At 48.6% G+C, this 13,241-nt stretch overlaps 1 protein-coding gene and 1 long non-coding RNA gene across 3 annotated transcripts in view; one reads left to right on the top strand and one right to left on the bottom strand.

Annotated features, from left to right (window-relative positions):
* LOC139048958 (uncharacterized) overlaps positions 1 to 13,241 on the top strand; it is a 137,097-nt gene that overhangs the window by 47,043 nt on the left and 76,813 nt on the right. The gene's annotated exons all lie outside the window — the stretch shown is intronic.
* LOC139048956 (sodium/calcium exchanger 3-like) overlaps positions 1 to 13,241 on the bottom strand; it is a 68,030-nt gene that overhangs the window by 3,964 nt on the left and 50,825 nt on the right. Inside the window, exons 4-11 of the mRNA XM_070523958.1 lie at positions 11,676 to 11,804; positions 10,595 to 10,804; positions 9,776 to 9,943; positions 8,917 to 8,979; positions 7,147 to 7,319; positions 4,799 to 5,037; positions 3,591 to 3,929; positions 1,963 to 2,141 (exon numbers count right to left, since the gene is read on the bottom strand). Of these exons, the coding sequence (XP_070380059.1) occupies positions 1,963 to 2,141; positions 3,591 to 3,929; positions 4,799 to 5,037; positions 7,147 to 7,319; positions 8,917 to 8,979; positions 9,776 to 9,943; positions 10,595 to 10,804; positions 11,676 to 11,804 (1,500 nt within the window). The remainder of the gene's footprint in view (positions 1 to 1,962; positions 2,142 to 3,590; positions 3,930 to 4,798; positions 5,038 to 7,146; positions 7,320 to 8,916; positions 8,980 to 9,775; positions 9,944 to 10,594; positions 10,805 to 11,675; positions 11,805 to 13,241) is intronic.

Genomic DNA, 13,241 nt, shown 5'->3' with positions numbered 1-13,241 from the left:
CGTTGCCCATGTAGGCTTCCGTTTTTGCTTGTTCCTGTCTTCCTGGGCTTCCAAACCCAAGTTAAGACTAACCGAATGCTACAACCTTGCGATGTGCAAATCTAGCCGAAGTCAGCATGTCTCTTTATTATCCCTTCCGGTCAGAAATGACCTGCAAGATTGAAAAGAAAACACATGACCCCCGAAATCGGCAGCGCGACACCGTGCGCCGCCGCCGATCTCGGAGACCGTGGCTCACAATGCGCAGGGTGTCTACCAACCGGGAAAACCGGGAAAACCGGGAATTCTCAGGGAATTTGAACAGTCTGGAAAAACTCAGGGAAAACTCAGGGAATTTGTGCTTCCATCAGGGAAAATTAGCTGTAAGTTTATTGAAAGGGAACGAAAGTCGTGTTAATGCTGGCTCCAGTAACAGAGGAATCGCAACGAATCATTATTGACGCCGTGTCATCGGCACGATGTATTGCCAGAGTAGTTAACGATCGATTTTCTAGACGCCCGATTTTCACGTACTTCATATAGTCAAAGTATATTGCCCCGACTGCAGGTCTGAAATGGCATTAATCAAAGCCGCCACCGCCGCTATTTTGATTATCTCGCCGCCTCGAACCGGCACTCTCGCAGGCAAATCCGCAAATCCGTAACCACCACCGCGGCAACGTCAGGCCTAGCTGCTTCTATGTTCGCTATTAAGCTTCTTGCCGTACGGTGCCGTGTTTTTCATTGAAAGAATTCGCCGCTATCACCAATGGCACCGACTCCGCCTTTGTAATCCTAGCGATTGGCTTTGAAGCTCGCAGAGCACAGCGCGTTGCGTAATGCCAGTCTGCGAAAGTTAGCTTCGCCTCGGTACAGTAGTGTTAGGCGGTGAAGCAAGCGTGGGAAGGGGCCAATTGTCGCGGGACACAGTATACATTACTTAATTACACATGCGTGCACGTCGTCTTCTGTCACAGTACAAGCCCTGATATGCCTAAAAAGCGTACTGGCAGGCCTTCAGAGCTTTTTGAGACGTGCCTGTGGTAATTTTAGCCCTTAAAGGCAGTTAAAGACATGCATTAATTTTTTTCAGACTGCCCGTTTTTTTTCAATTTTTTTTTGCGGCCCCTCGGAAGTCCAAGAAATCAAATGTTGACTGTACAACTGACCAAGAGGATGCTTCAGATGATCCATGTGGTGAAAGCGTGGTAGAAGGAGGATGAGAACAGAAAGGACCGACGCACTGAGGAATTAACGGGAAAGGAAGGGTGCCGCCACCTTTTTGAAGGAGCTTGAGCTAAAAAAACTAAGTGATGGCTGATGCTGAGACACAGGTGTCCCTCATACAAACCAAAATAAATTGTTTATGCAGTGAAACCCAACACTGAGATGTTGTGTACGGGCTGAGAGTATGTCAGGACAGTTGAGGTTGACTTCCCAGCTGCTGAGAGAGAACCTTAGTTGTGACAAAGTTCAGGACCTCATACAGATGAGCTTGCTATCAGTTGATAGAAATAGCTGATATTAAAAAAATATTTACTTATGTATGCATCTCCTTTTCATTCGTATTTGAAAATGTTCGACTCAATTTGGAATGGGCTTTACCATTTCTTTCGCTGTGCATTTTACTAACACCTTCCTTCTGTTTTCTTTTTAAATAAAATATATATTACTCCTTACTATTCAAACTGGATTAAGTCATTTTTTTGTTTCAGCATGCTTACTAGAGAGTGACAGCATCGGGCAACGTGGTGTCAGCCTGTCTTGACATAAAACAAAGATCTGACTCATTCAGGGAATTTCGCAAAGGTGCTCAGGGAAAACCTGGAAAACTCAGGGAATTTGGAAATGTCAACTTGGTAGACACCCTGATGCGGTAGTTGGGCTCTTGCTTGGGCTAGTTGGTTCATGCTCGAATTGTTGAACTAACGGTAGTTCAACAATGAGACATGACAACAGCACATATACTCGACGCCTCCTCACCTTCCATCCGAAAGTGATGAAGTGCATGACGTAATCGACGGCCTCGGCGTTGTCGATGTCGCCACCATTGACGTTCATCGCGTCCTTTATCTGGCCCGCCCAGTCGGCGGAGTGCAGCCTCAGTTTGTCCACGTTGGTGTTGGTCATCAACATCAACCGGTTCACGATGGTGTTGAACTCTGCGCGCCGGAGAACGAAGCATCTGTTACGATCCAGCAGGCAGCACTGATACTACAAGAGGCTACATCTCTAGATTCATAGCTGTTTTCCTGAAAAAAAAAATAGTGAGTGCCACTTTGAATTGTTAATCCCCGCACTTCTGGCGTTTGTTGGTTTCTTTCATGTTTCACATAGTAAGTGTCAGTTAGTTGTTAGTACAATAGCATTAATGAATGGTGATTGGCTTTCGGTCGTGATGTCCACCCTAAACTACAGCGCGAGCCTATCCCGGAGCCAGTGCATTCATATATATATATATATATATATATAGGACGCATCATAGGTGGACGCATTCAGTAGCTCATACGGACATGACGTGTAGATATGGGCAGCATTAGTACATTATAAGTTCGTACGGGTGTTGCTAGGAAGCATCAGTATATGATGGCATCGAAATCCACGGACGACCAACGGAGTTGTTCATGTCGATGTGGAGGACATAGCCATTAAATGATGGAACACCATAATGGAATAGCATTACAGTCGTTCATATGTAGCATGAGGGCCTGCGAAATTTTCGAGCGCTTGCTGCTCCTTATACAAATGCGCCAATTAAAACTCCAAGCTCACTGCTTACAGTGAAACCAGAGTCCTTTAATACTTAAAAACGTATCAAAGGGCTCTGGTAAAACGCGTCCATTTTATGGTGCTGAAGGGCACACATGAGAAAAAAAAAAGTTAGACAGTAAAAACAAACATTTTGTGCGCCTCAACAGTACGATGAAACATTACTAAGCGCTCGTAATAAAGAAAGTAAAATCGCCGCTGGTATGGCCCGGTATAACGCGCTGACTCCGGGATTAGCCTATGGAACTTGGAGCAGTGCGCTTGAGAGCTGGTGACGGTTTCGCGTTTGTTGTATTCAAAAGACGTTTAGGTGTCTGTAGCGGACTCTGCTTTTTTTTCACTTGTAGAGAATGTGGGAGAGACAACGTAAAAGAGCGAAGCATGGGCGCTCGTTAGCCCTGTTCCACGACACTTCAGCACTTAGCATCGTGAATCGTGTGGTTGCTTGCCGTTATTAGCATGTCAGTGATGAGTGCACATAATGTTGGACGTACTCGTAAGCGCATTCTACGTAGTTGCGCAGCATGGGCCATAGTTTCATAGCGTCGTACCTTATTGTTACATAGCGGCTTGTACGTCTCCGCCATTACAAGTATAGTTCACGAGGAGCGCGAACACAGGCGTAGTTTATATATTTTTCTTCTTTTACGGCTAACAAGTTTACCACATTACAGACCCTTCGCCCCCCTGTTTGCACCACATAATGGTTTTCGGAGAGGTTTATACTTCCTCGCATAGTGCTTCCCGGGGAGGAGGTCTACCTGGAAGTGTCTGTACACGGCGGGGGCGAAGCGAGCAATCGAACAGCTATGGGCCTCTACACGTGCAAGCCCCACTGTCACCTTCGTCGCTGGTGATGGTGACGGTGGTCTTGGTCAGGTGTCCCAGGCCGGAGCCCGGCGACGCGTCGAACAGCTCGACCTCGAAGTGCTCGTCCTTCTCGGCCTCGAAGTCGTCCACGATGGGGATTTCGATGTTCTTGACCGTCTCGCCGTGCTCGAACACCAGCTTGCCCTCGCCGCCGTGGAAGTCCTCGCCGTCCTTGGCCGTCTGGCTGCGCGTGCGCCAGTGAACGTAGGCCGTGCCGTCGGCGCCCTTGGTGCGCACCACGGCCACCTGGGCCGTGCCCACGCTCTCGCGGACCAGCAGGCCCCGGCGCCGGAACTCGAAGATGCCGGGCTCTGCGACGCCGCGGCACAGAGAGAGATGCGACAGGGGGGTTGGAGGGGGGGACATCGCACAATTGGAGTGGGGGGGGGGGGCAGTCGCAGAAATCACTGCATGCGCTTTCACTAAAAGCAGGGAGAGGCACTAGATAAGCTGTGCCTAAAACAAGAACAAAAAATAAGTAATACAGCTTTTCATTGAAATAGTGTTGCGGATCGACTAGCTTACACTGGTGCAGAAGGAGGCGCGGAGGGACGCTTTCGGAGGCTTTAGAGACGCGCATGCCTCAAGGAGCGGCCTGACACACACATGCAAACACGCACACATATTCACACACACACACACACACACGCACGCACACACGCACACACGCACGCACGCACGCACGCACGCACGCACATGGACGAACGGGAGGATAAGACAGGACCAGACAAGAAATGGAAGAAAGATGCAAAGAAAGGCAAGGAGGTTAGCCAGAGGTGCTAAGTTCCGGTTGGCTATGCCAAACGGTGGACGGAATTGGGGTGTAAAAGAAATGAAAGAGAGCGAAAGGGGGAGCGTGACAGGAAGAGGACCGGACAAGACGGACCGAGGTGGGTAGGATGGCTATAACAGGGACGAATGCGGGCAGGCAAGCAGATAGGGACACAGGCATGCAGACTGGCACAAATTCACAAGCGCTGTGGCTTGCAAATGTACATGTCTGACTCGTTCATGTCTCACTCCGTTTTAGGTGTCCGCGGCAACGTTACAATTCAGCCAAATGTCTTTAAGTGAAATTTTCAAATTCGGGCGAGTCCACATCTTATCTCTTTCCTTTACGACGTCAAGTGCGCATCGCTGTGTAAACCAATAACTCTCTCGGGGTGACCGTCACACTCACGGTCGTCGTCGATGATGGTGATCTCCATGACGGACTTCCGACCCAGGGCGACCCCGGCTCCGTCGCCGGCGGCGGGCAGCGACAACCGCAGGAAGAACGTCTCGTCGGGCTCCCACTGGTTGTCGTCCACGATCTGCACCGTAACGCGGCGCTGGGTCTCGCCCGGCTGGAACATCACCATCTGCCGCAGCTCCATGTAGTCCTCGCCCGCCAGCGCCGTGCCGTCGATGGTCTCGACCCTGCGAGAGACGCCCAGAGCGCGTCACATATACTATACTGTGTTACGACCGGCCTGAAGAGGTACCGACCTACATAGTTCTCCCAGCCCGCCGCAGCTGCAGGGCTGGCAATCTACGGAGAAGCGACCTCCAAAGTCTTTCCACCCCGCTGCGGCGACTAGCTTTGTAAGGACGTCAACCGCGGATCGGCGCCACCATGTGTAAACGCGGGCGGTGGACTAAGTACTCTTAGTGGGTTCGCCGTCGCCGTCTCGGTTTTTTTTGGAGCGGGGGAACTCCTGGAAGGAGATGTTTTGCGATGCGGTCTCCCGGTATCAGAAGAGGTCACAGTCAATGGACAGACGCGGCGGCCACTGACTGTAGGGTCTGCTCTCGGATGAAAGAGGCGCCTGCTCGGGTCAAGGCGTCTGTCTGCGAGAACCCTCTCACCTCTGTATGTTCAATGAAACCTGTGCGGAAGTGAGTGTGTAAACCCTCCCCCTCAAAGGCGGGTCGGCTACGATGTCTTTGGACGCTCCCAGGTCGATGGTTGAACGGCCGTTTTCCCTCACCTTGGTATCTAGGGAGGACAGAGTCTACTTAAGCAGCCGTTGTCGGCTGTTCGGTGTGCATTCTCTTTCAGTCATGCAAGACTGATGAACTGTAACGTTCTCATGTAGATTCTGTAAATCCCGTATTCCTCGTTCTCGATGAGAACAAGTCTCTCCCTTCAACAACGTCCTCAGCGTGGATGAGTTGGACTACAGCATGGGCCAAGTACCATCTATTTCATGCCCAACCCAAACCATTACAACGGGTGGGCGACACATCAGGCGTTAGAGCGGGAAGCGGTTTGTGCGGTCAGAGCCATCGAGTTTTGTAATAAAATCGCTTGTGGTGAAATATGGTCCTGCCCTTCCCGCCGCGATGTGGAGCATTGGCTGCATGACGTTCCGCGCTGCTGGGCACAAGGTCGCAGGTTCGAAACCCAGCCGCGGTGGCAGCACTTCTGTGATAGCGGAGTGCGAAAGCGCTCGTGTAGTCAGATTTACGCCACGGTAGAGAACCTCAGGTGGTTGAAATTAATCCTTAGCCTACGGAAAACAATATAAGGTGCGTAGATACATCAAAATCAATGTAACATCGTAAGTACCTGCAAACCTGATACCTGGTACACATCGTTAGCAATCTAATAATACCTGGAGGAACGTTTGCACACGTAGAAATTCATGTGTTCTTTCTGTGTTAGAAAGAACACTTCAGCGAGAACCAGCAAAATGCTGAATTTCGTTGAACGTAACTTCAGGACAGCACCTCCCAAAAACTAGATAACTAATTTACACATATAAGATCCATATTAGGGTACCCGTCTGGGATCCGCAAACTAAAAATCATTTCTGATATGTTTGAACTCGCATGAAACACCACAGCCGGATTTATTTTTAATAGTGATATCTTTACTTCTAGTGTTACTACACTTAAAGATGACCTGGAATGGGAATTATGAAGCAGGCGCAGAAAAAAAAGATAAAAGAAAGCATGCGATTAGAAATGCTTTTCAATATTTATCGCAGCGTGCTTAAAGTAGGCCGGTAAATACGCCTTTTTTCCCTCATTTTACATCTAAGAGACGTGATCATCAGCGGAAAATAAGGGAAATTAATTGTGCAACGAATGTCTTTCATGGCTCCTTTTTTTTTCCGTGCGCCACCAGTCAATGGAATCAGGTGCCACAACAAACTGCTGGATGCCGAACTGAAAGGTCGCTTCCAGTTGCGTTGTTGGTGTGCACGGTAGTTGTTTGTTCCACGCCGGCCTCATGCAAACACTACCTGTACTCTCCCTTCTCCCCCCCCCCCTGCAAAAATGGTTTCGGGCGCTGTAGGTATTTCAAATAAATAAATGAATTAGAGAAGAATCGGAGCTTTGCACTCGGTGCTACACGCTCAATGGGCGAAACACGTGCGAAACTAAACGTACAATTTTCCATGTAAAAAATATGGATTTACAATTGTTCGTACTCCTCTCCTGCTATAGCCCTGTGTAAGGGCTGGCATTATCTGTGAATAATAAGTAAATAAATAAATAAATAAATAAAAATGCAGCACCGCTCGTATGCGGTGCGCTCACCTAACGGTGGCGGGGCAGTCGAGCTTTCCCTTGCGCCGTATGATCACGTCCACCTTGCCGGCCTTCTCGAGCACGGCGCACGAGCTGGCGTTGAACTCGATGGTAGCCACGTTCTTGTTCTCCGGCTCAGGCACGGGCTTCAGCAGTTTACCCTGCTCCACTTCGTCCGCAGCCTGCGCGTGAATAATAGTAAGCACAAAGTATACAGGAACTATGCAATCAACGTTCCTGTTGAAGGCAATGTCATGCTTAGTCAGTTACCCCAAACCTTTCCGTATCGGGTATTTGGCTTCCTAACCCCTTTCAACGCAGGCCAATGCCGAAGATAGTGCAGTCAAACCGAAAATTTAAGCAGTCCGACGCTCCTCCCACTCTCCTTACGTGAGGGGTGGCACGATAGAGTGCCGTGAGCAGTGACTCCATCGAATTCCCACCCTCAACCTTGAAGATCTTCGGAAGGCTTCAACTATAGGCGGAATTGCCTTCCGACGCTTTCTTTCAGCTTTGGTTACAGCAGCCTCACGAGGGAGCCAACGTATATGGCTTAAGTGGACCAGTGAAACCTTTATTGCCTGCGTATCCCCCATGTAACCACATTAAGTAATACATATTTTGCAAATGCCAACATATTTTGAAATCCGGACACTACACATTTGTTCTTACAGCGAAGCTATTAGCCTCTAGTTGCTCGGGATTTTTCGTCGGCTCGTGCTCACCCAAAAGCAGTACCGTCACCTAGCAACCGCTGCCGCTTAGACAGACCTCAAACAGGACCTCAAACAGGAGTAGCCCATTGTCTTACACCCCTTGGCGGGTCGACGGGAACGCTGTCGCGTTCCACTCTTGAAGGCGCAGCTTAAGCGTCCTCCAATTTTTTTGTTCTGTAACGTCTATTTTGTACAAATCTAGTTTATATCCTTCATAACACATTTAGCCTTCTACATATCTCTTTTGCATGGTCGTACTGCTTTTATGCGAGAAAACCGCATCGTTATAACGCATGAACGTTTTTCACTTCTTATTATTTTAGATGATTCTTATTCAGCTGACGTGTATGTGCTGTGACGTATGTATTAGGGTGTATTGTGCTAAGTGCCAGTATCAAGACCGACAGGTTTTTCGTGGGCACCATAGAAATCTATCTATCTATCTATCTATCTATCTATCTATCTATCTATCTATCTATCTATCTATCTATCTATCTATCTATCTATCTATCTATCTATCTATCTATCTATCTATCTATCTATCTATCTATCTATCTATCTATCTATCTATCTATCTATCTATCTATCTATCTGTCAATCTATCTGTCAATCTATCTGTCTGTCTGTCTGTCTGTCTGTCTGTCTGTCTGTCTGTCTGTCTGTCTGTCTGTCTGTCTGTCTGTCTGTCTGTCTGTCTATCTATCTATCTATCTATCTATCTATCTATCTATCTATCTATCTATCTATCTATCTATCTATCTATCTATCTGTCTGTCTGTCTGTCTGTCTGTCTGTCTGTCTGTCTGTCTGTCTGTCTGTCTGTCTGTCTGTCTGTCTGTCTGTCTGTCTGTCTGTCTGTCTGTCTATCTATCTATCTATCTATCTATCTATCTATCTATCTATCTATCTATCTATCTATCTATCTATCTATCTATCTATCTATCTATCTATCTATCTATCTATCTATCTATCTATCTATCTATCTATCTATCTATCTATCTATCTATCTATCTATCTATCTATCTATTATGTAGGTGGGGGCCAACTAAGGTCCGGTTCTCACCTTTGCGTCAGTCTCGTCCTGAGCAGCTAGTGCGAACATCTGCCGTACCTCCTGGTCGAGTTTCTGCGACGAGAATGAAAGCCGCATTAGAATATTGAACCTCGTTGTAGCGAACAACGTGTATAACGAAGTTACGGCTATAGCGAAGAGAAGTCCCAGTCAAATTTTGTCTCTAACCGTTGTGCATGCCTTGTCCCCATATAGTGGGCTACAGTGAGGAAAAAAGGGAAGAAAAAGATACAGCGAGGGTTTTAGCACGCGCAACCACGGTTCGTGTCCTCCAAGATTGGTAGCTGCAAGCAGGCGCAGTCATGGCAGCAAATACAATCGAAATTAATGGTCACTAACTCGCCCGAGCTTCAACACTGAAACGCTGCCCTCGTGAGAGCACAAAAACGCTACAACAGGCTGACTTAACGAATCCATTACAAGTATTGCGAGAAAAGAAAAAAGTACTATCGTTCATTCTCACAAATGGTTCTGCGATTGCAGCGCCAAACTCTTAAAAAAGTTTACACCCATTGGGTTGTATTTTGTCCCAGAACGATAATCTTCATCTGTGTTGCCAGCACTTCCTTTCTTTAACGCTGCGAGCCCGGTACATCCTAGTCACGAACGAAGTCACGAAGTCGTGTGCGGTATCAGCATGACACAGCATTCTCGACAGGAAAGTAGCGAGCTCCGAGTTTTCAAGAAAGGAAACGCAAGCAAGGCAGATGACGATTATCGTTGTGGAACAAGGTAGGCCCCAAAGGGCGCAAACTTTTTTAAGAGTGCAGATTTTTCCCCTGGTGTTTTTGTCACGAAGCTGCGTTCGGTTTGCGTCAGGCGGATGTGCGCAGTATCCAGCGGCACTCACGTGCTGCAGCTTCTCGTTGATGCTGGGCGTGGTACGGCGGGCTCCTGTCAGGTCCCGGATGGCGCCCACCCGGTACCACATGCGCGTGTGGTGCTGCTGCTCGGCCAGTTTGGCCGCCGCCAGGCACGCCGCGTCCTCGTCCGTTAGACCGGGGTGCTTGCGGATCTCCTGTACGCAGACGGGGCGGGAGAGAGGAATGTTTTATATATTGATTGATTCTTTACTGGATTGATTTGCCCACTGAGCACCATAACTGAGCGACTGATCGACTGACTGCTTAATCTATTGACAGATCTACTGATTATTTGATCAATTGATTGATTTATCGTTCATTGCACTGACTGACTGAATCATTGAACGATTGATTGATTGATTAATTGATTGATTGATTGATTGCCTGAATCACTGATTTTCGTTTGATTGATTGATTGGTCGATTAATCCGGTGAATTAGTGACTGAATATTCAATTGACGGATTGATTGGTCCATTGACCGTATGACTGATAGACTTCTCGATATATTTGTTGACTGGTTGATTTGTAGGTTATTCTCTCAGTAGACCGATCGACCGACCAACTGATGCTGACCTACGAACGGTTTAACTGTCCGAAAGCAACGTAGGTGCTACGAGAGGCGCAGTAGCTGAACGGTTTGGGAATAATTCGAACCACTCGAGGTAGTTCGACATATGTTGGGTCAGTGTGCACCACAGGTAATCGGCATACTCTCGGCACCGTGCTTAGCCCGCGGTGCCTTTCAAGCCGGGAACGTAGAAAGCACACACCGTTAGCCTGTGACATCGTGCGCGAAATGACTGACCCGTATGAAGTCCAACAGGTTCTCCCGGTTGAGCTCGCCGTTGGGGAAGAACTCCCGGCGCGCAGGTCCTCCTCCTGGTGTGGCCGGACCGACGGCGTTCGTGTTCTTGGCGATGTCGGTCGTGGTCTGCAGCTCGAGCTGCTTCTGGGCGCTGCGCTTGCGCGCCCCGGGCCAGAAGATGCCCGTGTCCGCCGCATAGGCCAGGAACACCTGCGTGGCCAGAGCCCCGTGGAGTGGGCCGTCGAGCACTGACGCGCAGCTATATGTGGGGTCTTGTTCGTGCGTGTTTATATGAGTGAGCAGCTGAAAGATATGGCCATGTTGGGTCAGCCAGTGCAGGGCCGATGTACTCCAGTTGGCGACAGTCATACTGAAGAAGGGTTTTATGCCAAATGTTTCTTGACTATTTGAGAAATGCGTCAAAAACGGGAGAAACCTTGACGAAGCCAGGTTTTTCTTTTTCCTGTTCTTCGCGCGCTGTTCCCAATAAGTTAAGCGATAATTATTAAAAGGCGACCGCCACGGCCGTGGCACCTGATTTCGTGTTATCGTACACGGCAGCAGAGGGCCACTGCCATACATACCGCACTGCTCAGAAAGGAATGGTCAGTGGTAAGGTTGAGTAAGAAAGTACTGATATCTTCAGATGAATGAATGAATTAATTAATTCATTAATTAATAGCCCAACGAGACTGGCCTGGCATGTTCCACCTGGCGAGATTGTGAGGGATGCAAGAAAAGGAGAGGGATGCAAGAAAAGGAGTGAGACGAAAACAACGGCACAAACAACACAAGAGTTATTTACTTCCATCGAGGCCCGTATCCCACAGAAAGTTGCTATAAGCGCTTCAGTGGTGCGCAAATGAGATCTCGGGCATTGCCGAGGTCCTGGAGCGTGACACGCAACTGAAGTCGCGCGCGTCGCGTCGCATGTGTAAAGCGTCCCTCCCAAAAAAAAGACGAAAAAGAAAAAACAACCCTTAAGGTTGCGAAGTAGCTACGCATAGAAATGAAATGCTGTAAGTGTTCGACAACGCCGCACTGCGGGCGGCAAGTGGTTCGAGGATTGCGTCAGGCTTACCAGCAGCGGGAAGAAGAGCAGCGTCAGGATGGCCTCCCAGAGCTCGATCACGTTCGGGCTCGAACCCATGAGCACCACGAGAAGCCAGAGGTAGGCGAACACGCTGAAGAACGCCGTGATGCCGAACACCTGCGAAACGCGTCGCAGTACGCTGTAAGCGAGCTTCTGCAGAACGTGACGTCATCGCTGTGCGCCGGGCGATGCCTTTCACATCCAGACAAAAAAAAAAAAGAAATATGTTCCAAGAAATACATAAATTCTACTAGCGCGCATTGCCGCAAGTAGTACCAATGTACTGAGTAACATTTTCAAGGGTTAATTGGCCCAAATTGAAGAATAGCAAAAGAAGACCAGAGAAAGGGCAATATACGTAAAAGCAGGGAGATTAACCAGACCGGAATATCCGGTGCGCTGCCCTGTTCTGGCCGAAGAGAAGAGGCGAGAACGAAAACGTAAGGAAAGAGAGGGTACAACACCATCACCTGCGCAGAAAAGTGAGGCCATGCTATTTTCTTGAGGTCGTCATTGCTATCAGTCTATTTGTGTCAACTGCTGGACGAAGGTTCTCAGCTTACCTTATGCCTGTAGATTTTCTAATCCCATCGCACCACCTAGTTCTCCTAGACTGCGCTTCCCTTCTTTTGCACACCGCCCTCCCCCATATAGTAAAGCTAAAATACCGCCGGTTATCTACCCTACGCATAGCATTTCCCGCTGAACTCAATTATTTGCGGTTAATGTCACCTAAAATAGCCTACACCCTTTTGCTCTCTAATCCACACCGCTGTCGTTCTTGCTTCCAAAGGGGCGCGAAAGAAAAATATTAGGTCGAGCTAAATTGAAAAAGCAGGCTTCTGTAATAACGAAATCGTCATTCGTGGAGAGAACTGGGCCTTTATGGGTGAGAAAATGACGAACGTGGAAAAGTGGCGCGACCCGTTGGACTATGGCACCTCTTTTGTGACGTCAGCACCGGCTGATTGACGTAATCTCCGCGGGACCTTCCATATAGAGTAAGATCCCGTGGAGATTACATGCACTCTTCCGTTTTAGCGCGGGCAGTTCAAATAGTGCTGCAGGAGCGGGACCTTCAGTGGCCATTTTCTATACGCAACAAAGCGACATCATCATCATAATCAGCCTATGTTTAGGTACACTGCCAGGACGACAGCCTTTCCTAACGACCTCCACTTTTTTCTTGCGTTAGCTGATTCCATGTCGCGCCCGAAGATTTCCTAATTTCATTATCCTACCTAACTTTCTGCCGTCCACCGTAGTAATGTGCTGCTTATAACCTTGCGTCGCTCCCACCCTTTGCCGCTGAGCATACTGGGAACCTCTCTCTTTAATTATGGGGTTTGACGTGCCAAAACCAATTTCTCATTATGAGGCACGCCGTAGTGGAGGACTCCGGAAATTTTGACCACCTGGGGTTCTTAACGTGCACCTAAATCAAAGTACACGGGTGTTCATCGCATTTCGCCTCCATCGATATGCGGCCGCCATGGCCGGGATTCGATCCCGCGACCTGCCGGGCACCTCGATGCGATAAGGTCGGCTGCAGTC

Source organism: Dermacentor albipictus, chromosome 8 (genome assembly GCF_038994185.2).
Source record: "Dermacentor albipictus isolate Rhodes 1998 colony chromosome 8, USDA_Dalb.pri_finalv2, whole genome shotgun sequence".
Lineage (NCBI taxonomy): Eukaryota > Metazoa > Arthropoda > Arachnida > Ixodida > Ixodidae > Dermacentor > Dermacentor albipictus.
The sequence above is the reverse complement of the archived record's forward strand: the minus strand, read 5'-3'. Positions and strand labels throughout refer to the sequence as shown.